The 23,921-nt window shown below is 46.1% G+C and overlaps 1 protein-coding gene across 4 annotated transcripts in view; it reads left to right on the forward strand.

Moving 5' to 3' along the window:
* The window catches only part of MXRA7 (matrix remodeling associated 7), a 107,654-nt gene that overhangs the window by 61,302 nt on the left and 22,431 nt on the right, over nt 1-23,921 (forward strand). For all 4 annotated transcript variants that reach the window (XM_077459291.1, XM_077459287.1, XM_077459289.1 and 1 more), the window contains exon 3: nt 3,851-3,947. In XM_077459291.1, coding sequence (XP_077315417.1) covers nt 3,851-3,947 — 97 coding nt within the window. The remainder of the gene's footprint in view (nt 1-3,850; nt 3,948-23,921) is intronic.

Below are 23,921 nucleotides of genomic sequence, written 5' to 3' on the forward strand. Positions count from 1 at the left end.
CACAATACATACCGGACTTCTCAGGGCAAAATAGGTCACCTGCTATTTAGCTGGGCTATCCGACCAAATGCGCAGCCTGCCTGCCAGTGGCTAGGTTTCTGGCTTCCTCCAGCGCTTATATCCAATGCCCACTCCATACCCCGCTAGTAGCTAGGGCTTAGCGGAGTCATGCGACAATTCCATCCAGTCGCAATTCGGCCAAACCAACAATGGAACCGTGTGGGAGCAATCTTCAGGTAGAAAGACCATAACGTCTGGTCCTACGGAGGAGGACAAAAAAAGAACACGGCCATGGGCAGGGAGCAAAGATTTATGGGAGTAGTGTCCTATAGGGTAGTGGAGGCGGGACTTAACCCACACGTTGCTGCCATGGAGTCTGTCAGGAAATATATTTTTTTATATATTTTTGGGGGATATTTATTATAGCAAAAAGTATAACAATGCGTTTTTTTTCAAAATTGATACCTTTTTTGTTTATAGCACAAAAAATAAAAACCGCAGGGGTGATCAAATACCACCAAAAGAAAGCTCTATTTGTGGGAAAAAAAGGACGTTAATTTTGTTTGGGTGCAACATCACAAGACCGTGCAATTGTCAGTTAAATTGGCGCAGTGCCGAATCGTAAAAAGTGCTCTGATCAGGAAGGGGGTAAAGTCTTCCGGGCTGAAGCGGTTAAACTGGACCACCTGCTCCCATTTCTCCATGGTCCATGTGCCAACTGTAGGCACGTTTAGCTGTGGACATGGGTCAGCATGGGCACACTGCCTGGTCTGCGGCTACGCGGCTCATATGCAACAAACTGTGATCCACTGTGTGTTCCGACACCCTTCTATCGGAACCAGCATTAACTTTTTCAGCAACTTAAAGCAGACTTCCACCCAAAAGTGGAACCTCCACTTATATGCTCCCCCCCACCTTCCGGTGCTACATTTGGCACCTATCAGGGGAAGGGGGGAACGGTTACCTTTTTTTGACAGGTACATTTCCCCACTTCTGGGAGTCAGCGGCGTGGTGCCTTCCCTCGAAAGTTTGGCTCCCTCCTCCCTCCTCCGCCTGCCGGGCCATTTAGAAAGCGCAGCGTGTTTTGCACATGAGCAGTAGGGAACTGACTGTGAAGCTGAAAGATGAAAGGCTTCACTCCCAGTTTCCCTTAATATGACTGGCGGCAGCAGCACCCAAGAGCCGATACGAAAATCGGCTAGGGTGCCAACATCGCAGGAACCAAGGACAAGTAAGTGTCCTAATATTAAATGTCAGCAGCTACAGTATTTGTAGCTGCTGACTTTAAATTTTTCCATGAGGGGCCGGAACGTCTCTTTAAGCTACAATAGCTCTTCTACTGGATTGGACTACATGGTCCAGTCTTTGCTCCTCATGTGCATCAGTCAGCCTTGGTCACTCAAGACCCTGTCATCGGTTCACAGGTTTTTCTTCCTAATGCCTCGTAAACACGATCAAACAATCTGGTGGAAAAGTCCGGTGGACTCAAGTCCGCCGGACAATCCCGCCGTGTGTGGGCTCTGGCGGACTTTTTTTACCCAAAAGTCCGGCGGACTAAGAAAGTATTTTTGCACTCCAATCTGTCTGCCAGACTCGCATTTCGGCGGACAATCCGGCCGTGTGTGTGCCAGTCCGCCGTACTTTTGAAATGAATGGACTTTTCCCGCCCGGAGAAAAGTCTGCTCATTTTGAGCACGTCTCCAAGTAGCCAGGGCCAGCGAAGGAGGCGTCGCCTTTCCCCGTCACCTGGTATGGACTTAAAGGGGAATCCCTACGCCGAAAAATCAGCGTGGGGGTCCCCCCCACGTCCATATCAGACCCTTATCCGAGCACGCTACCCGGCCGGCCAGGAAAGGGGGTGGGGACGAGCGAGCGTCCCCCCTCCTGAGCCGTACCAGGCTGCGTGCCCTCAACATGGGGGGTGCCTTGGGGAAGGGGGGGCCACGCTGCCGGGTAGCGTGCTCGGATAAGGGTCTGATATGGACCTGGGGGGGACCCCCATGCCGATTTTTCGGCGTAGGGGTTCCCCTTTCAGTTCATACCAGGTGAAGGGGCCAGCGACGCCTCCTTTGCTGGCCCCGGCTACCTGGAGACGCGCTCAAAATGAGCGGACTTTCCTCTGCGTGTGTGGGTGAGTCCGTTCATTTCAAAAGTACGGCGGATAGTCCGGCGGACTTAGTCCGCTGAAAAAGTGCCGTGTGTGGGCAAGTAGCTCGTTCAGAAAGTCCGGCGGACAGTCCGGCAGAAAGTCCGCCAGACTAAGTCCGCCGGATAGTCTGCTACGTGTGTACGCGGCATTAGACCACTTTTAGTAGGTCCTGACCACTGCCGACCAAGAATATCCCACAAGAGCTGCAGTTTTGGACTTGCTATGACTCAGACATCTAGCCATTGCAATTTTACCTAAGTCGAAGTCGCTCAAACCCGTACGCTTGTCCATTTTTTCTGCTTTTAATGCACTACTTCATGGATAACATGTTCACTTTCTGTCTAAAATATCCCACCCACTTTCAGGTGCCATTGTAACAAAATATTCAATGTACTTTACCTTTCAGTGGTCATAATGTTATGGTTGATCTTTGTTATATTCAAATGAGAACATAAAGTAGCCACAAGTCCCCTGGAAAGCCTTTGCTCAGGGCATTCCCAGCCAGCAGCTAACAAACAGACACTATTGAGAAATAACTCAGTGGAAGCTTTGTCTGGGCAATGGTTTTCAGTGTAGGTGTTTGTAAAAAATCAGTAACCCTGGATAAAGAAGCCTTCTATCCCAAACAATGGGGCATTTGTGAGCCCTGCACCTATAAATGAATGAGTATTACAGATAAGACTTATTTTTCTTGCGATAACTCTGCTCCTACCAGACATACAATCTTCTATAATGTTAGCTGGGAATGTAATGCTGTGTAATGCTAGTGACAGCTTTCTTGATAAATGGAAACTGGTGACTTTTTTTATACAGTTGTAGCACGCTTCTGTTAGGCTCTTTGGCATTGGAGAGCTGGGGAAGCCATCATGAATCGTGTATGGCTGGCCTTATCTGTAACCAGTGGAGCAGTACTTGTTTGGTCTGGTCTGTTCAGAGTTTCACAGGTTAGCAGTTTGATTGCTTCCCCCTGACTTTAGAGGAAATTGCTAGAGCCTAGGGAGAGAAAATTCAAATTACCAGCCTCAATATTGATCAGGGCCTAGCCAGTCTCTGGATAGGAGTGCTCAGATGGTGGCTGGGAAGCTGATAAACAGTGTGGAAGCCTGGAGAGATTGTCTTTCCCCAGCAAGGAGAGTTACATGCCTCAAGGGGCTATTGCCCCTGAGGCAGTCCGTGGAATGTGTTGCTGTTCTGTGCGGTCCCGGCAGTGAAAGAGCTGTGACCTGGAAGTGATCTGGAACTGACAACAAGAATTCACTAAAGGGATGTGGTCTAGAGAAGGACTGTCTAATCACTGGGTTGTATCTGGATGAGGCTGAAAGGTGGCAGCTGTCCTGGGGACTTGTGAGTAATAACCCTGAATTGATTCCTGGCTGTCGGCTTCACCTTTTACTGTCCAATAACAGACTGGGGCAGGTCCAGAATAACTGGGGCTCAGAAAAAGCAGGCTTAACCATTTGGCCATCAAAGAGAGGACAGTTAAAAGCTGAAAAAAGGTTATTGGGAAAATTTCGGGATTGAAGATGAATATTGCAGCAAAAACTGTTCTTATTAATTTCCCAAAATTTTAATCTTATTTTTCGCTGAAGTTCACCTTTAAATGTAATGTCCATTTAGAGAAGATTATGATTTTTTTTTTAATCTAACCAATCGAATAATTGGTTATGTTTTCCTTTGTTTTTTTTATTTTTTATTTTACAGATGATGAAGATTTCTCATTTAAATATGTGCCAGGAAAACTACGGGGCAGTGACTATGAGAAAATGCTGACAAAGGATGAGTTAGAGGAGGAGCAGAGGTAAAAACGTTTCTCCACAACGCCTTGAATTAACATGACATTACTGCCTGACTTCTGTATATCCAGTGTCAAATTATTTATTATTAAAGCTGAATTCCAAGTATAGATATCTTTACATAGTCACATTGGCCTAGCTGGGAGCAATGTAAGTATTGATGTTTGATACCTGGCTGATCCCTGTGGAAGTGGAGAATTGCCATAAGTAGGTTTTGCTGTCTTCTGGATCCTGTGTCAAGTGGCTTCCCTAAGGCATAGTAACGACAGGTGGTCACTTGCTTGGCATGGGCACCATTTAGTGAATTAGGGATCGACCGATATATTTTTTTTTCAGTGCCGATACAACACCGATATTTCGCCCACCTCTCAGGCCAATATTCTCTGCCGATCTGTACATTTAAAATTTGTATTTTTACGCTGTTTTTTCTTTTTACTTTTTTATCACTGTTATTGCTGTCACAAGGAATGTAAACATCCCTGACAGTAATAGGCAGTGACAGGTACTCTTTATGGAGGGTTCGGGGGTCTATAAGACTGCACTTCAAAGTAGTCAGAACTTCAAGATTGGAGTTTTTGAATACTTTCTATTTTTTAAAACTGGTGCCTTTAAGATGCCAGTAACCTGAGAAGTGATGTCATGACATCGCATCCGGGTTACTAGATCCGAGACCCCAACTAAGCATCGGCTTTGTTCGTGTATTCGGTCAGCCAGACGTGCCGGCTGGTTACTTGGGCCAGTGGGATGGGAGAACCCGGGCGATCGGCCGGGAGGGGGGGGGGGTGAAAAGATCACCTCCCACTGCTTGTAATAACAGCCGCTGCTGAGCCGCTGAGCCGCATTGATTGTTATTACAATAAAGCTGATCATCCGTTCTAAAGAACGATACCGGGGTGATGCATGCAGCTGCATGCATCACCCTGCTAAAAGCCCTTGAAGCCATATCGGTTATGTTTTGTGACCGATACCGATACTTCCAAAAAAGGGAATATTGGCCACCGATAATTGGCCGCACTGATAATCGCTCAATCCCTATAGTGAATGCTTTGCATTTTCTAAATGGATGCAAAGCGTTCCCTTATTGGACAAGTTGGAGAGGAGGATGGTGACATTGACAGTGAACTGGCCTGAATAGTGCCCATGCTGACAAGGTGACTATTTGTCAGAATGGGACCTGGAAAATAGCAGTGGCTACTACAGTGATTCTACATCTACAGGGATTGGCCGGGTATGGAATATATATTCTTACATTGGTCCAAGCTGGGCCCCAATGTAACTATGCAAAAAAATAAATAAAAAATCTATACCTGGAATTCAGCTTTTAAGTTTACTATGCATACTGTAGATAGTCCATCTATGCCTTACATGCAAACAGCATATTTGTTGATTTCTACTGTATAAAAAGTACTCCTCATGTTGCTATATATTATGCTACATAGGTGTAGGATAGTAAAGGTAGACAATGTCCTTATATTTTTTCTATGCTTGTGATGTACCCATGCAAAACAACAGGTGTAAGCCCTTGTACACACGGTCGGACATTCCGACAGAAAATGTCCGATCGGACCGTGTTGTCGGATAATCCGACTGTGTGTGGGCTCCATCGAACTGTTTCCGTTGGAATATCCGACAGACAAAGTTTTAGAGCTGGGCTATAAAACTTTCCGACAACATGATCCGATCGGACATACTCCGATCATGTGTAGAGAATTCCGATCGGACAAAGTGCCACGCATGCTCAGATCAAATTCCTAGACCAAAGCTATTGGCTACTAGCCTGAACGTAGTCCCGTCGTAACGAAATAACGTCATCACGTTATGAACGATCGGATTTTCCGACAACTTTGTCCGACCGTGTGTATGCAACACAAGTTTCGGACAAAATCCGACGGATTTTGTTGTCGGAATGTCCGACCGTGTGTACAAGGGCTAAGAGATATACTCAGAATTTCTGTGTTTAGGAAGCTAGTGAGTTGTTCGCTATTTTCTTCCAATGGTGCTAAGAAGCTATTCAAAATTGGAGCTTACACTCCTTCTCCTTGGAAGCTGAAAAAAAGCTGCAGGGATGCAAATGGAAGATAATTAAAGCAGAACTACTGGAAAAATAAAATAAAAAATGACATATGATGCAGTCTGTCACTAGCATTAACACAGGAGATATTGTTTTGTTAAATAACCCTGTAATATAGTTTTACTACCCGTTGACTCCTGCAAAAGATCTGTTACTTCTCCACTTTAACAGGGTGACAACACTATGGATAGGATAGTCTTAAATAGATTTTTAGTTTTAAGTGGGCATAAAACAAATTAAGGCCCAACTCCAGCTAACACTTTTTAACTGCTTGCTGATGTGCCACAGTACATTTACTGCTCGTACAGCCACAATCAATGGTAGTCAATGGCAGTTAGTCAGTTGCCCCCCCCAGCGTCGGTTAATGTCACATTGCCAATTGCACTATCGCAGTCCCACTATAAGCGGCTGATCACCGTCATTACTAGTATATAAAAAAAAATTCCATTATCTATACCAAAGTTAGTAGACGCTATAATTTTCACACAAACCAATCAATACACACTTATTGTTTTTTTTTTTTTCTTACTGAAGATATTATGCAGAATACATTTTGGCCAACATTTATGAAGAAATTAAATTTTTTTTTTTATTTGATATGTTTTATAGCAGAAATTAAAAAATATTGTTTTTTTTCAACATTTTCTGTCTTTTTTCATTTATATAGCAAAAAAAACAAAAAAAACCCAGTGGTAATCATACCAAAAGAAAGCTCTATTTATGTGGAGAAAAATTATATAAATTTAGTGTGGGTATAGCATTAAATGACCACACAATTACCTGTTAAAGTAGCGCAGTGCTAAATAGCAAAAAAGCCTGGTCATGAAGGGGGTAAAATCTTCCGGAGCTTGAGTGATTAGGCAGTTACAGCGAAAGTTTTTTTTTTTTTTTTTTTTTTATCTTTTGGAAAAAAGATTTAAACCATGTGAATAAAAGCTGAAAAACATTCCCTGTAACTGTAATGCCCTGTACACACGATAGGATTTTCTGACAACAAATGTTGGATGTGAACTTGTTGTCGGAAAGTCTGACCGTGTGTATGCTCCATAGAACATTTGTTGTCGGAATTTCCGCCAACAAATGTTCGATAGCAGGTTCTCAAATTTTCAGACAACAAAACTTGTCGGAAATTCCAAGCGTGTGTAAATAGGTCAGACGCTCAGAAGTCCACCTGTGCTCGGAATCAAGCAGGAGAGCCGCACTGGCTATTGAACTTAATTTTTCTCAGCTGGTCGTACGTGTTGTACGTCACTGCGTTCTTGACGTTTGGAATTTCCGACAACATTTTGTGTGACCGTATGTATGCAAGACAAGTTTGAGCCAACATCCTTTGGAAAAAAATCCACAGTTTTGTTGTCGTAAAATCCTATTGTGTGTACAGGGCATTACTTTTGCTGGACAATTTGACCATCTCATCAATATGGAGAAAATATATATAATAAATAAAGGCCTGTCAAATGCATAAAAAGAAATTGATACACTGTGCTTAATACTGTCATTAGAAATATTAACCCCATATAGATACCAAAAATATTTTTGCTACTGTAGTCCTTTAAATGAAGCTCAGGTGGAAGACAGTTAAAGCAGAACTAAAAACTCTGCTATAATTTTCATCCAAGGAAGCTGCCATCTCAGCCCCAGTCATTCAAATGATGGGCAGCACAGTGGTGTAGTGGTTAGCACTCTCACCTAGCAGTAAGAAGGGTCACTGGTAGTGATGGACGAACTTCCGACGGGACGTTTCGCGAAAGCGAAATGCGAACGGACCCAAACGTTCGCGAAACCGAACGTTCGCCGCGGGCCCCATTGACTTCAATGGGAGGCGAACTTTGCAAACCTTCATGTCGAATTTGCGGCCACGTGGTAATTATTAGGGGGTAAAACGTAGTCCCACCATCTGGACAATGACATAATACATGTATGAGGTGAATTTGGGATCGATAACTACAAGCATTTTTATTTTATTTGGGAAATTGTTCTAACAATTCAGGACTATGGAGCTAATGAAGGCAATGGAGGAGAGGGAAGGTCAGGGACCAGGGTAGGCAAAGAAGAGGGTGCAGGAGATGATCACCAGCAGCGTGACATACCGGAATGACACATGCACCGTGATAGAGGCATCTGACAGCAGCACCGTAATACAGAGCACTGACAGCAGCACCGTGACATACAGCGCTGACAGCAGCACCGTGACATACAGCGCTGACAGCAGCACCGTGACATACAGCGCTGACAGCAGCACCGTGACATACAGCGCTGACAGCAGCACCGTGACATACAGCGCTGACAGCAGCACCGTGACATACAGCGCTGACAGCAGCACCGTGACATACAGCGCTGACAGCAGCACCGTGACATACAGCACTGACAGCAGCACCGTGACATACAGCGCTGACAGCAGCACCGTGACATACAGCGCTGACAGCAGCACCGTGACATACAGCACTGACAGCAGCACCGTAAGCAGCCCCAGGAGGAAGTCAGCACAGCACAGGGATGGTGTGATCCCCTCATAATAAGAACCCCCAGGAGGAAGTCAGCACAGCACAGGGATAGTGTGATCCCTTCATAATAAGAACCCCCAGGAGGAAGTCAGCACAGCACAGGGATATCATAAGCAGCCCCAGTAGAAATATGACACCGCTCAACCTCTTCAAAGAGGAGGGTAGGGGCATATAGTACGGTGTGCTTTTTTGGGTCAAGGAAGTGAGCCAAATGAATTAAGAAGGTCTGTGTGCTTGATTAAAAAAATAGTTTATAGACATATACATGGTCTACTGGTCACATGTGTTGAATTCCTCCGAGATCCATGCCTCATTCATTTTTAGAAATGTGAGGTAGTTAACACTGTGGTGAGCTAGGCGAGTACGCTTATCGGTCACAATCCCCCCTGCTGCGCTGAACGTCCTTTCGGACAGGACACTGGATGAGGGGCAAGCCAACAGTTCGATTGCAAATTGGGCAAGCTCTGGCCAGAGGTCAAGCCTGCCCACCCAGTAGTCTAGGGGTTCATCACTCTTCAGAGCGTCCACATCGGCCGTTAACCCAATGTAGTCGGACACCTGACGGTCTAGGCGTTCCCTGATGCTGGATCCGGATGACACCTGTCGATGGGTCGGCTGAAAGAATGACCTCATATCCGAAGTCACCAACACATCTTCAAACCGGCCTCTTCTTGCAGGCGCTGTTGGATTGGTACCCGCAAATCCTTCTCTGGGAGTGGGAATTGCTCCTCTGCCAGCGCACGCAAAAGCAGAATGCAGCATTTCTCGAAGCAAGGCCTGGAAGTGCTGCATTCTGACAGCCCTCTGCGACGGCGGTAACATTTCCGCCATTTTGTGTTTGTACCGGGGGTCTAAGTACGTTGCCACCCAGTACTGGTCCTTGACCCTCATGCTTTTTATACGGGGGTCCCTATTAAAACACTGGAGCATGAAGGCCCCCATTTGCACTAAAGTGGAAGCGGTGTGGTGGCCTGGCTCCTGCTCATCATCCAGGATAATGTCGTCCTCTTCATTCTCCTCTCCCCATCCTCGCACAACAGGGATCCCAGAAAGGTTTAAAGCATGCTCTTCTTGCTCCTGCTCATCCGCCCCGGCACCATCCTCCTCTGACTCCTCATCAGACTCCTGTTGTTGACTTGTCTCAGATAGAGTAGCCCCCCCTGGGAATTCATCCAGCATTGCGACTTCCTCATCTTCCCGCTCCTGCTCCTCCACAGCCTGATCAATGACACGACGCAATGCACGCTCCAGAAAGAAGGCATAAGGTACCATGTCACTGATGGCGCCATGGCTGCGACTGACCAGTTTGGTGATCTCCTCAAATGGCCGCAGAAGTCTGCATGTGTCGCGCATGAGCAGCCACTGGCGCGGTGAAAAAAAACCCAGCTCCCCAGAACCGTTTCTTTCGCAGAGTTCATACAGGTAGACGTTAACTGCACGTTTCTGCTGGAGCAGCCTATCAAGCATATAGAAGGTTGAGTTCCATCGCGTCGGGCAATCGCAAATAAGACGTCTGACCGGCAGATGGTGTCGCCGCTGAATGTCAGCAAGGCGAGCCATGGCCGTGTAAGATCTTCTGAAATGGGCCGAGATTTTCCTTGCCTGCCGCAAGATGTCCTGGACCCCAGGGTATTTGACAAGGAATCGCTGCACGACCAAGTTTAAGACGTGTGCCATGCACGGCACGTGCGTGATTTTGCCCTGTTTCAATGCGCTAAGCAGATTGGCACCGTTGTCACACACCACTTTACCAACTGTCAAATTGAGCGGTGTTAGCCACTCATCTGCCTGTGAACGCAAAGCTGAAAGGAGTGCCGGGCCAGTGTGGCTCTTTGCTTCCAGGCACAACAGACGCAGCACGGCATGGCAACGTCTCACCTGGCATGTGGAATAGGTTCTGGGGAGCTTGGGCGGTGCAGTGGAAGAGACGCTAGCAGCGGAAAAGGAGGAGGCAGCTGAGGAGGAGAGGGAGGAGGATGGAGTAGGAGGAGGAGAAGAAGAGTCAGGCCTGCATGCAATCCGTGGCGGTAAAACCAAATCTACACGGGTGCCACGGGTTACATGCTTGACGGCCGTCAGAAGGTTCACCCAGTGGGCAGTAAAACTGATATACCTTCCCTGCCCGTGTTTGCTAGACCACGTGTCTGTGGTCAGATGTATCTTGGCACCGACACTGTGTGCCAGAGATACATTCACTTGCCGCTGAACATGGCCATATAGCTCTGGGATGCCCTTCTCTGAGAAATACTTCCTTCCTGGGACCTTCCATTGTGGTGTTCCAATGGCCACAAATTTGCGAAAGGCCTCCGAGTCCACCAGTTTATATGGCAGTAGTTGGCGGGCTATGAGTTCTGACAAGCCAGCCGCCAACCGTTGGGCAAGAGGGTTATCCGGCGTCATCATTTTTTTACGCTCAAACATTAGGCCCACGGAAGCCTGCCTTTTTGCAGAAAAATGTGAGCTTGGCGTGATGGAAGGTGGAGTGGAGGACAATTGTGAGGAGAGAGGAGAAGGAGAAGTAGAAGACGAGGCTGGACGGTGAGAGCCTGCAGTGTGGCTTTGTGTGTTCCGTTGCTCCCACTGGGCTCGGTGATGGCTGCTCATGTGCCTTCTTAAGGCGGTCGTCCCTAGGTGAGTATTGGGCTTACCGCGACTAACGCGTTGACTGCAAAGATTGCAGATGGCAACGCTATTGTCAGCAGCGGACACGTTAAAAAAAGCCCACACTGCGGAGCCATGTGCCGGTGTCCTGGGAGCGCCAGATGTGACCGTACATGGTCGATGACTCGCTCCTGATACATTTGCAGTCTGCTTTGTCCCTGCTGTGCAATGTAAGTCATTGCTGCTTCTCCTCCCTATCTGCTGGTCCATATCTCCCTCTGAACTCCCCTCCTCTTCCTCTCTTGTGGGCACCCACGTGACATCACTAGACACGTCATCATCAACGTCACCTTCCCCACCGCTATAAGTAGAGATCTCGGAGTAGGCAGCAACACCGGGGACCAACCTCCTCCTTGGGCTGATCTGGGTACTGGCGTCAGACTGCTGAGTAGCGCTTGTTGCTACCTCCTCTTCCTGATCCAATACCAAGAGTGGCTGCGCATCAGAAATGTCCTCTTGATATGGATCGGAAAATAATTCCAGTGACTCAAGCGGAAGGTATGTGGTGGTGGTGGTGGTGGTCGTGTTGTTGGTGGTAGTGTCTTTGGGGGTGCACATAGCAGAGAGTGAAGAAGAGGGTGCAGATCGAGAGGATGAGGAGGGTGCAGAAGAGTAAGGCTGAGCGAGCCACTCAACCAAGTCTGGTGCATCCTTTAAAGTAATTGAACGCACCTTCTGCAACTTCCCACTTTGGCTCAAGCCTGTTGCTCCTGCCCTACCCCTACCACCCCTGCGGAAGGGCCTGCCTCTTCCTCTGCCTGTCATTTTTTAAATGACCCTGTGACAAAACTCTTAGTCCCTATACCGATGAAGGACTGCTGCAGTATAGGGCAGCGGTCAGCAGTGGTGCACGTCAACCCTATCTATTGTGGACCGATAGCGGTCCTTACAGAACAGCAGACTGTACCGCACTCAAGCCTATGTACCGTAGCACCCTATACCAAGTTACCAGTCCTTATAAGAACTTTTGTGGACCAAGCAGGTTGTGTATTAGTGTTTAGCAGACTGTACGTCAGTCCCTATACCGCTGAAGGACTGCTGCAGTATAGGGCAGCGGTCAGCAGTGGTGCACGTCAACCCTATCTATTGTGGACCGATAGCGGTCCTTACAGAACAGCAGACTGTACCGCACTCAAGCCTATGTACCGTAGCACCCTATACCAAGTTACCAGTCCTTATAAGAACTTTTGTGGAACAAGCAGGTTGTGTGTTAGTGATTAGCAGACTGTACGTCAGTCCCTATACCGCTGAAGGACTGCTGCAGTATAGGTGAGCGGTCAGCAGTGGTGCACGTCAACCCTATCTATTGTGGACCTATAGCGGTCCTTACAGAACAGCAGACTGTACCGCACTCAAGCCTATGTACCGTAGCACCCTATACCAAGTTACCAGTCCTTATAAGAACTTTTGTGGACCAAGCAGGTTGTGTATTAGTGTTTAGCAGACTGTACGTCAGTCCCTATACCGCTGAAGGACTGCTGCAGTATAGGGCAGCGGTCAGCAGTGGTGCACGTCAACCCTATCTATTGTGGACCGATAGCGGTCCTTACAGAACAGCAGACTGTACCGCACTCAAACCTATGTACCGTAGCACCCTATACCAAGTTACCAGTCCTTATAAGAACTTTTGTGGACCAAGCAGGTTGTGTATTAGTGTTTAGCAGACTGTACGTCAGTCCCTATACCGCTGAAGGACTGCTGCAGTATAGGGCAGCGGTCAGCAGTGGTGCACGTCAACCCTATCTATTGTGGACCGATAGCGGTCCTTACAGAACAGCAGACTGTACCGCACTCAAGCCTATGTACCGTAGCACCCTATACCAAGTTACCAGTCCTTATAAGAACTTTTGTGGACCAAGCAGGTTGTGTATTAGTGTTTAGCAGACTGTACGTCAGTCCCTATACCGCTGAAGGACTGCTGCAGTATAGGGCAGCGGTCAGCAGTGGTGCACGTCAACCCTATCTATTGTGGACCGATAGCGGTCCTTACAGAACAGCAGACTGTACCGCACTCAAGCCTATGTACCGTAGCACCCTATACCAAGTTACCAGTCCTTATAAGAACTTTTGTGGAACAAGCAGGTTGTGTGTTAGTGATTAGCAGACTGTACGTCAGTCCCTATACCGCTGAAGGACTGCTGCAGTATAGGTGAGCGGTCAGCAGTGGTGCACGTCAACCCTATCTATTGTGGACCTATAGCGGTCCTTACAGAACAGCAGACTGTACCGCACTCAAGCCTATGTACCGTAGCACCCTATACCAAGTTACCAGTCCTTATAAGAACTTTTGTGGACCAAGCAGGTTGTGTATTAGTGTTTAGCAGACTGTACGTCAGTCCCTATACCGCTGAAGGACTGCTGCAGTATAGGGCAGCGGTCAGCAGTGGTGCACGTCAACCCTATCTATTGTGGACCGATAGCGGTCCTTACAGAACAGCAGACTGTACCGCACTCAAGCCTATGTACCGTAGCACCCTATACCAAGTTACCAGTCCTTATAAGAACTTTTGTGGAACAAGCAGGTTGTGTGTTAGTGATTAGCAGACTGTACGTCAGTCCCTATACCGCTGAAGGACTGCTGCAGTATAGGTGAGCGGTCAGCAGTGGTGCACGTCAACCCTATCTATTGTGGACCGATAGCGGTCCTTACAGAACAGCAGACTGTACCGCACTCAAGCCTATGTACCGTAGCACCCTATACCAAGTTACCAGTCCTTATAAGAACTTTTGTGGAACAAGCAGGTTGTGTGTTAGTGATTAGCAGACTGTACGTCAGTCCCTATACCGCTGAAGGACTGCTGCAGTATAGGTGAGCGGTCAGCAGTGGTGCACGTCAACCCTATCTATTGTGGACCTATAGCGGTCCTTACAGAACAGCAGACTGTACCGCACTCAAGCCTATGTACCGTAGCACCCTATACCAAGTTACCAGTCCTTATAAGAACTTTTGTGGACCAAGCAGGTTGTGTATTAGTGTTTAGCAGACTGTACGTCAGTCCCTATACCGCTGAAGGACTGCTGCAGTATAGGGCAGCGGTCAGCAGTGGTGCACGTCAACCCTATCTATTGTGGACCGATAGCGGTCCTTACAGAACAGCAGACTGTACCGCACTCAAGCCTATGTACCGTAGCACCCTATACCAAGTTACCAGTCCTTATAAGAACTTTTGTGGACCAAGCAGGTTGTGTATTAGTGTTTAGCAGACTGTACGTCAGTCCCTATACCGCTGAAGGACTGCTGCAGTATAGGGCAGCGGTCAGCAGTGGTGCACGTCAACCCTATCTATTGTGGACCGATAGCGGTCCTTACAGAACAGCAGACTGTACCGCACTCAAGCCTATGTACCGTAGCACCCTAGCACCCTATACCAAGTTACCAGTCCTTATAAGAACTTTTGTGGAACAAGCAGGTTGTGTGTTAGTGATTAGCAGACTGTACGTCAGTCCCTATACCGCTGAAGGACTGCTGCAGTATAGGTGAGCGGTCAGCAGTGGTGCACGTCAACCCTATCTATTGTGGACCGATAGCGGTCCTTACAGAACAGCAGACTGTACCGCACTCAAGCCTATGTACCGTAGCACCCTATACCAAGTTACCAGTCCTTATAAGAACTTTTGTGGACCAAGCAGGTTGTGTATTAGTGTTTAGCAGACTGTACGTCAGTCCCTATACCGCTGAAGGACTGCTGCAGTATAGGGCAGCGGTCAGCAGTGGTGCACGTCAACCCTATCTATTGTGGACCGATAGCGGTCCTTACAGAACAGCAGACTGTACCGCACTCAAGCCTATGTACCGTAGCACCCTATACCAAGTTACCAGTCCTTATAAGAACTTTTGTGGAACAAGCAGGTTGTGTGTTAGTGATTAGCAGACTGTACGTCAGTCCCTATACCGCTGAAGGACTGCTGCAGTATAGGTGAGCGGTCAGCAGTGGTGCACGTCAACCCTATCTATTGTGGACCTATAGCGGTCCTTACAGAACAGCAGACTGTACCGCACTCAAGCCTATGTACCGTAGCACCCTATACCAAGTTACCAGTCCTTATAAGAACTTTTGTGGACCAAGCAGGTTGTGTATTAGTGTTTAGCAGACTGTACGTCAGTCCCTATACCGCTGAAGGACTGCTGCAGTATAGGGCAGCGGTCAGCAGTGGTGCACGTCAACCCTATCTATTGTGGACCGATAGCGGTCCTTACAGAACAGCAGACTGTACCGCACTCAAGCCTATGTACCGTAGCACCCTATACCAAGTTACCAGTCCTTATAAGAACTTTTGTGGAACAAGCAGGTTGTGTGTTAGTGATTAGCAGACTGTACGTCAGTCCCTATACCGCTGAAGGACTGCTGCAGTATAGGGCAGCGGTCAGCAGTGGTGCACGTCAACCCTATCTATTGTGGACCGATAGCGGTCCTTACAGAACAGCAGACTGTACCGCACTCAAGCCTATGTACCGTAGCACCCTATACCAAGTTACCAGTCCTTATAAGAACTTTTGTGGAACAAGTGAGTTGTGAATGTTTAGCAGACTGCAGCAGAAGGGCAGCAGTCAAGTATAATATCCTTTCTATATTTGGAAGAAAGAATATTATACATGTACAAGCCTATTACTGTACCACTGATACCAGTCCTGAAAAGAACCTTTGTGGAACTAATAATAACAGCAAGTCTTTAAAATTACCCTCACTGCCTGACAACACTGCTTCCTTCCTGTCCCTATACAAATTGGCAAAAAAAGAGAACGATTAGTGGTTACTGGAACAGCTCTTTTGTGGACCTTGATAGTAACAGCTAATGATGATGATGATGATGATGATGATGAAAGACTAATCTGGCTGTCCCTGTAGCATACACCGTCCTTTCCCTTTCTCTAAACTAACAAAAGACACTCAGGCTGCTGCAAGAATCAGCAGCACAGCAAACCTATCAACACCTAACACCTATACCAGTCCTGAAAAGAACTTTTGTGTACCAAATAGCTAGTGGTTTATCTCTCCCTACTCCACACAGGAACCTGTCCCTATCGTAACAGAAGAAAGAATGTAAAATGGCCACCGGATCGGGTGTATTTATAGGTTAGGGGGAATGTCCAAGTGTCCATGTGCTGTCATGTCTCAATTGGCTGTCCTGTATCACATGATAAACGTGTCACCAAAGGTTAAAGTTCTTGTATACATTAAACACGTAAGTCCGCCGCGGCGAACGACGGAAAAAGGCGTTCGAACGTGCGGACCGCGAATGTCGGAAATTCGCCGCGAAACGACCGCCGGGCGAAACGTTCGTCCATCACTAGTCACTGGTTCAAATCCCGACCACGACACTACCTGCCTGGAGTTTGCATGTTCTCCCTGTGCCTGCGTGGGTTTCCTCTGGGTACTCCAGTTTCCTCCCACAATCCAAAGATATGCAGGTAGGTTAATTGGCTTCTGTCCAAAATTGGCCCTAGTATATGAATGGGGACCTTGGATTGTGGGCTTCTTGAGGGTAGGGACCTATGTGAGTGTGCAATGTACAGGGATAGGGACAATTGTAGACACTCACTCAGGCTGGACTGCTGTCTTTATTCAACCTAACTATGAAACTATAAATGTAATGCTGCCACACATGCAATCAATTATGACATCAGCCATTTGATAGTTCTACAGATTGGTTGAGAACACAACCAATGTGACAGTCCAATGCCAGGAATGTAACTGTTTTTATCAATGGGTTTAGTTCCAATTTCAGTCAACCTTTTTTCTTGCATGGGTAAATCACAGGGTCACTTTGAAGCTCATCTTTTAAAAATACACTAAGGACTAATTCACACATCTTAATTGACCTTGGCCCTGCATGTATAACTACCGGTACTTGCGGCTGGAATTCCAGGTGTTCTGATTAGCAATGGTTGTTCAACTTGTTCTGAACTGATTGGCAGGGTAACAAGTGTTGGGGCCGTTCACTGCAGTGTATCTGCACATCCAGCATTTACCTTCAGGTAAGAAGAGATGCCTGCCCCTGGACACAGACAGATTGTCGCTGATTGGACCACCAGGATCCCAGTTGCAGGTATTCACAGGTATACAGTACTTGCTGCACCATGGTTGCTTAGGATGTGTGAATGAGGCTTAAAACCTTTTCCAAGAAAAAACCCAGTGTCTTCTCTTCCTGCAATCCTTCATTGCATCTCTTATGTAAAAGTGTTCTTTAAAGCCCAACTCCAGGAGAAAATCTACCCTTGCAGTGATTCCCACCATACTACAGGGGTTAAATGCTCTTCATGTCTAGAAGTGCTGGAATAAGGAGAAATACTTACCTTAGTCCGTGCTCCACTAGGATCCTTCCAGTGGTGTGAGTTTTTCCCTGTAGCCTCCCGTTTAGGCCGCTTTTGTCCACAGTCCCCACTATGTACAATGCAGGCTTAATAGCGAAGGGACTGTCATAAGTAATAATGCTTGTCCCTGTACCCCCTAGAAATAACAAGCATTTAATCCTTGCAGCACAGGGGAGGGCCAATGCAAGTGTAGATTTTTTCTAATATCTGAAGTTGGGCGTTAACAATGTTATTAGAGCCATTACGAACTTACTATAATATGTTTGTGTTTTGCTTGATATAAATTTGTGAAGAGTCTTTACAATTCTCCCTTTAAGAGCTTGCAATCTAATGTTAGCTACTGTATGTGCAATTCCCAACTACAAATAATATACTCTTTGAGTGTTAATTCCATAAATCTTGGCATTACTGTATGCCAGTATAAATAAATTGTACATGGTGCGGTCATGTAAAAATATATGTTGATTGAATTATGGATGCATGTTTAAAAAATCCTTAGCATGTCTTAATAGTTATATTTACCCTATTTTGACAGGTCAATGAACTGAAAGCTTTGTAGTTCATACCTATCTAATGTACAAAGCGTTGTATCCAGTTAGTCTTTTGCTTCTTGCCAAGGGCATCTGCCTGGAACCATCTACAAATTATTCACACAGATAAAACATTCTACTGGGCTTATATAATAAGTATGATAGGATTATGTGCAACATATGCTATGTATTTAGATACCTATTAAAGTGTCACATCACAATATCTTAAATTTATTTATATGGGAGGTGCCAGCATCCTAATTACCTTCATTGACCTCTTTATTTTTCCAAGGCTGAAGCAGTTGGATCTCTACATCAGAGCTGTAACTCCTCCAACCTGCTATGGCTATAACTCTCCTACCTGGTTATTTGGCTTTAACAATGGCTGTGGCAGTGGTAGCACTTGGAATTCTGTTTGAGGGATCCCACTGCCACAGTTGTAGGGATTTTAGAAGCTAGAACAGTCTAAATTTGCTGTCCCTCAAAATAATTAAACACAGCCATTAATGTCTAAACCACTGACAACAAAAGTGAGTACACCCCTAAGTGAGAATGTCCAAATTGGGCCCAAAGTGTCAATATTTTGTGTGGCCACCATTATTCTCCAGCACTGCCTTAAATCTCTTAGGCATGGAGTTCACCAGAGCTTCACAGGTTGCCACTGGAGTGCTCTTCCACTCCTCCTTGATGACATCACGGAGCTTGTGGACATTCGAGACCTTGAGTGCCTCCACCTTCCATTTGAGGAGGCCTCACAGATGCTCAATAGGGTCTAGGTCTGGAGACATGCTTGGCCAGTCCATCACCTTTACCCTCAGCTTCTTTAGCAAGGCAGTGGTCATCTTGGAGGTGTGGGTAGGGTCGTTATCATATTGGAATACTGCCCTGTGGCCCATTCCCTGAAGGGAGGGGGATTATGCTCTGCTTCAGGTTGTCACAGTACATGTTGGCATTCATGGTTCCTTCAATGAACTGTAGCTCCTTGGTGCCGGCAGCACTCATGCAGCCCTAGACCATGACACTCCCACCACCATGCTTGACTGTAGGCAAGACACACACTTGTCTTTGTACCCCTCACCTGGTTGCTGCCACCCACACGTGACACCATCTGAACCAAATAGGTTTACCTTGGTCTCATCAGACCACAGGACATGGTTCCAGTAATCCATGTCCTTAGTCTGCTTGTCTTCAGCAAACTGCTTCTGGGACTACAGCCATGCAGACCAATTTTATGCAGTATGCCAAATATGGTCTGAGCACTGACAGGCTGACCCCCCACCCCTTCAACCTCTACAGCAATGCTGGCAGCACTCATACTTCATTCCCAAACACAACCTCTGGATATAACACTTAGCACATGCACTCAACTTCTTTGGTCAACCATGGCGAGGCCTGTTCTGAGTGGAACCTGTCCTGTTAAACCGCTGTATGTTCTTGGCCACTGTGGTGTATAAGGGCATTAGCCAGTGTATCCCTTTGGGAAATAAATTTAAAAGAGTGAACCAAAGTCCCGGATGGCTTAACTCTAATGTAAAAATGCATATAAAAGCAAAGGAGAAGGCCTTCAAAAAATACAAGGCTAAAGGATCATCAACAGCATTCAGAATTTACAAAGAATGCAACAAGATATGTAGGGTGCAATTGGGGCGGTTAAGATAGAACACGAAAGATACACAGCGGAGGAGAGCAGAGTACATGGATTGAAAACTGGCTACAATGGCGAGTTCAGCGGGAGATGATAAATGGGGAATACTTGGAATGGTCAGGGGCGGAAAGTGGGGTCCCCCAGGGTTCTGTGCTGGGACCAATCCTGTTTAATTTGTTCATAAACGCCCTAGAGGATGGAGTTAACAGTTCAATCTCTGTATTTGCGGATGACACTAAGCTAAGCAGGGCAATAACTTCTCCGCAGGATATGGAAACCTTGCAAGAACATCTAAACAAATTAATGGGGTGGGCAACTACATGGCAAATGAGATTTAATGTAGAAATTTTTTTAAATAATGCATTTGGGTGGCAAAATCTAGGATGGAAAAGGACCTGGGGATCCTAGTAGATGATAGGCTCAGCAATAGTATGCAATGCCAAGCTGCTACTAACAAAGCAAACAGACTATTGGCATGCATTAAAAGGGGATTAACTCTAGGGATAAAGAGATGATGCTCCCACTCTACCGGACTCTGGTGCAGCAGCACCTAGGGTATGTTTTCCAGTTCTGGGCACCAGTCTTCAGGAAGGATGTACTGGAAATGGAGCAAGTACAAAGAATGGCAACAAAGCTAATAAAAGGGTTTGGAGGATATTAGTTACGAGGAAAGATCGCAAGCACTGAACTTATTCTCTTTGGAGAAGAGACGCTTGAGAGGGGGTATGATTTAAATTTACAAATACCGTACTGGTGACCCCACAATAGGGATAAACCTTTTTCACGGAAGGGAGTTTAATAAGACACGTGGCCACTCACTAAAATTAGAAGAAAAGAGGTTTAACCTTAAACTGCATAGAGGGTTCTTTACTGTATGAGCGGCAAGGATGTGGAATTCCCTTCCACAGACGGTGGTTTCAGCAGGGGGACATTGCTAGTTTCAAAAAACTATTAGATAAGCACCTGACTGACTGCAACATACAGGGATGCACAATGTAATACTGACATATAATCACACACATAGGTTGGACTTGATGGACTTGTGTCTTTTTTCAACCTCGCCTACTATGTAGCTATATTTAACACACCTGCTCCCCATTCATACCTGAGACCTTGTAACACTAACGAGTCACATGACACCAGGGAGGGAAAATGGCTTATTGGGACCAGTTCGGACATTTTCACTTAGGGGTGTACTCACTTTTGTTGCCAGCGGTTTAGACATTAATGGCTGTGTGTTGAGTTATTTTGAGGGGACAGCAAATTTACACTGTTATATAAGCTGTACACTCACTACTTTACATTGTAGTAAAGTGTCATTTCTTCATTGTTGTCACATGAAAAAGTATAAAATATTTGCAAAAATGTGAGGAGTGTACTCACTTTTGTGAGATACTGTATGTGAACCCAGCCTAAAAAGAAAAGTTTTTGTTGGACTTAAAGGGTAAGTCCACCCTAACATCACTACATCTACAGACATCCATGACCTGAGACTAATCTATCTAGCCCTGTAAAGGAGAAATTACTATGCATACCTTTTCTGAAGCCACTCTGGTCTGATTCCACACTGAGCTGTCAGCGGCAGCTTGGCTGTGGAGGTGGGTGCAGAGGAGGCAGCCAAAAAAATGGAAGCCCCATAGTAACTTTATGGGTGACGTCACTTCCTATTAATTTCACAGCTGTTTTAGGCTGTGTCCTCTGCAGAGCTTCTGCTGCTGGAGACTAGACTGAATCGGCTTTAAAAAAGGTATGTATAGCGATTTCTTCTTTACAGCGTTAGATAGATGTAGCAATTTTACTGTTAGCCCTTGTACACACGGTTGGACATTCTGACGGAAAATGTCCGATCGGACCGTGTTGTCGGATAATCTGGGTGGGCTCCATCGGACTCTTTCTGTCGGAGTATCCGACCAACAAAGTTTTAGAGCTGGGCTATAAAATTTTCCGACAACATGATCCGATCGGACTTTGTCCGATTGTTTGTAGAGAATTCCAATCGGACAAAGTGCCACGCATGCTCAGATTAAATTCCTAAACCAAAGCTATTGGCTACTAGCCTGAACGTAGTCCCTTCGTAACAAAATAACGTCATCCTGTTACGAACGAGCGGATTTTCTGTAAACTTTGTCCGACCGTGTGTATGCAACACCAGTTTCAGACAAAATCTGACAGGTTTTGTTGTTGGAATGTCCGACCGTATGTACAAGGTCTTAGGGTGGACTTCCCCTTTAATACTCTTAGGCTTGGGTCACACCTATGCAGGATGCATATTCCGGGTGAATTTTGCATTTTTCGATGCACATTTTTGATCCATTGAAGTCTATGGAACCAAAAGAAGAACCTGCTGGTCTCGGGCCCTTTCCATAAAATGTACAGATGTGAACGTGACCCATAGGAAACCTTATTAAATGGACTGTAGTGTGTTTCTGCAAAACTGAAAACGCAATGAAACATACATAGGTGTGAACCAGGCCTTACAGTGTACACATGACGGTAAGCTTATCCCTTTAAAACTGAACACATATTAATTACACAGGTTCTGAGGCAGATTAAGGTGGTAATTAAACTCACGTATCCGGATTAAATTAGCCTCAGAACCTGTGTAATTAATATTTGTTTGGGTTTAAAGGGATGAGGTGGAAACTCTATAGTAAGTGCTGCCATTCCCCTCTGAACACAGTACATGCATCACAAGCCTATACAAATATACCAAATCAAGATACAGTCATTTCAAGGTGATTCACTTCTTAAAGATCCACCAGCACAGATCCACACCCTAATCAGCTGGGGAGTTCCATATCAGGATATTGATTTATTTTTCTTGCAATACTTGTATACACACCCATTAATACATGAACACACATATTATGGGAGCCTGCACTGATCTGTACACATGGAGATATACACAAGCAGGAGCACAAGTGTGGTGGGTCAGGCTGTTACTAACACATAGCTCCCAACTTTCCCTGATTTTGAGGGACTGTCCCTGATTTGGAGCAATGTCCCTCTGTCCCTCATTCCTCCTCATTTGTCCCTCATTTTGGTCTGATCTATATAGATGTATATAAAATGCACTTTTTATCTATCAAAAAGTGTTTTCCAGTGCTAAACCTTTCATCTGATTTCTAAATTGCTGCATTTGTTTTTCTAAAAGCCAATATAAAGGAATAGTAGTGGTAAAAAAAGCACTTGTGGGTTTAACCAATCTTTTTTTTGTACAATTCTCCTTTAGGGGGGCGTGGCAAGGGGTGTGTCCTATGCCTGCATACTTTTTCTGATAGGTGTCCCTCATTCCCATCTCAAAAAGTTGGGAGGTATGCTAACAGCTGTAGTTATAGTAAACGGGTTGGGACCTTAAAGTGACGCTAAACTATGCTTATTAAAAATATTTAAGTATGTCTTCTTAAAGGGGTTGTAAAGGTTCGCAATGACACCCCCCCCCCCCCCCCCCGTTTACTTACCTGAGCCCGTTCATCTGCTGTGTGTATCCCTCAGCGTCCTCTTCTCCACGGAGTCTGGCTGTTGATTGGATAGATAGGATAGATTGATAGCAGCACAGCCATTGGCTCGCACTGCTGTCAATCACATTCAATGATGCGGCCGCTGGGGGCGGGACCATGTCTATGAATGCAGCGTGTATGACAGGGAGCGGTCCCGCAAGCTAACCCCCTCACGATAGAGCTTCCCAGAGGGGGGTTAGCTATTGCAGGGAGGAGCTGAGACAGCCGCCGAGGGACCCCAGAACAGGAGGATCGGGGCCACTCTGTGCAAAACGAACTGCACAGTGGCAGAAAGAAACACAATTAGAAGTGATTTCATGAAAAATAGATGAACCTCCATGGCGGTATTCCCGAGTGTGGCTTGGGGTGAATTTACATTAACAAAAGCGGTAACCCTGTGTCACACTTGCATTGCAGGCTCCAGGCAAAGTTACTTACCTTGTCCCCAGGATCCTGCGATGTCCCCCCGCTCTGTGTGCGAGCCGTGTCCTCCGCCCGATCTATCACAGTGCCAGGCTCCGTTCCCTGTGAGCATCACAACGCACGGGGACGGAGCCTGGCACCAATTTTAAAAAGTAAAAAACACATAATACATACAGTACACTGTAATCTTACAGATTACATTACTGCATCAAATTATTTCACATCCCTTTTGTCCCTAATGCTTTGTCCAGTGACCTGCGTGCAATTTTATATTATATATACTGTTCTTTCTGCCTGGAAACTTGAGAATGTCCATAGCAACCAAAAAGTGT

Source organism: Lithobates pipiens, unplaced genomic scaffold (genome assembly GCF_037356315.1).
Source record: "Lithobates pipiens isolate NorthernLeopardFrog02 unplaced genomic scaffold, aLitPip1_a1.2 Scaffold_28, whole genome shotgun sequence".
Taxonomy (NCBI): Eukaryota; Metazoa; Chordata; class Amphibia; order Anura; family Ranidae; genus Lithobates; species Lithobates pipiens.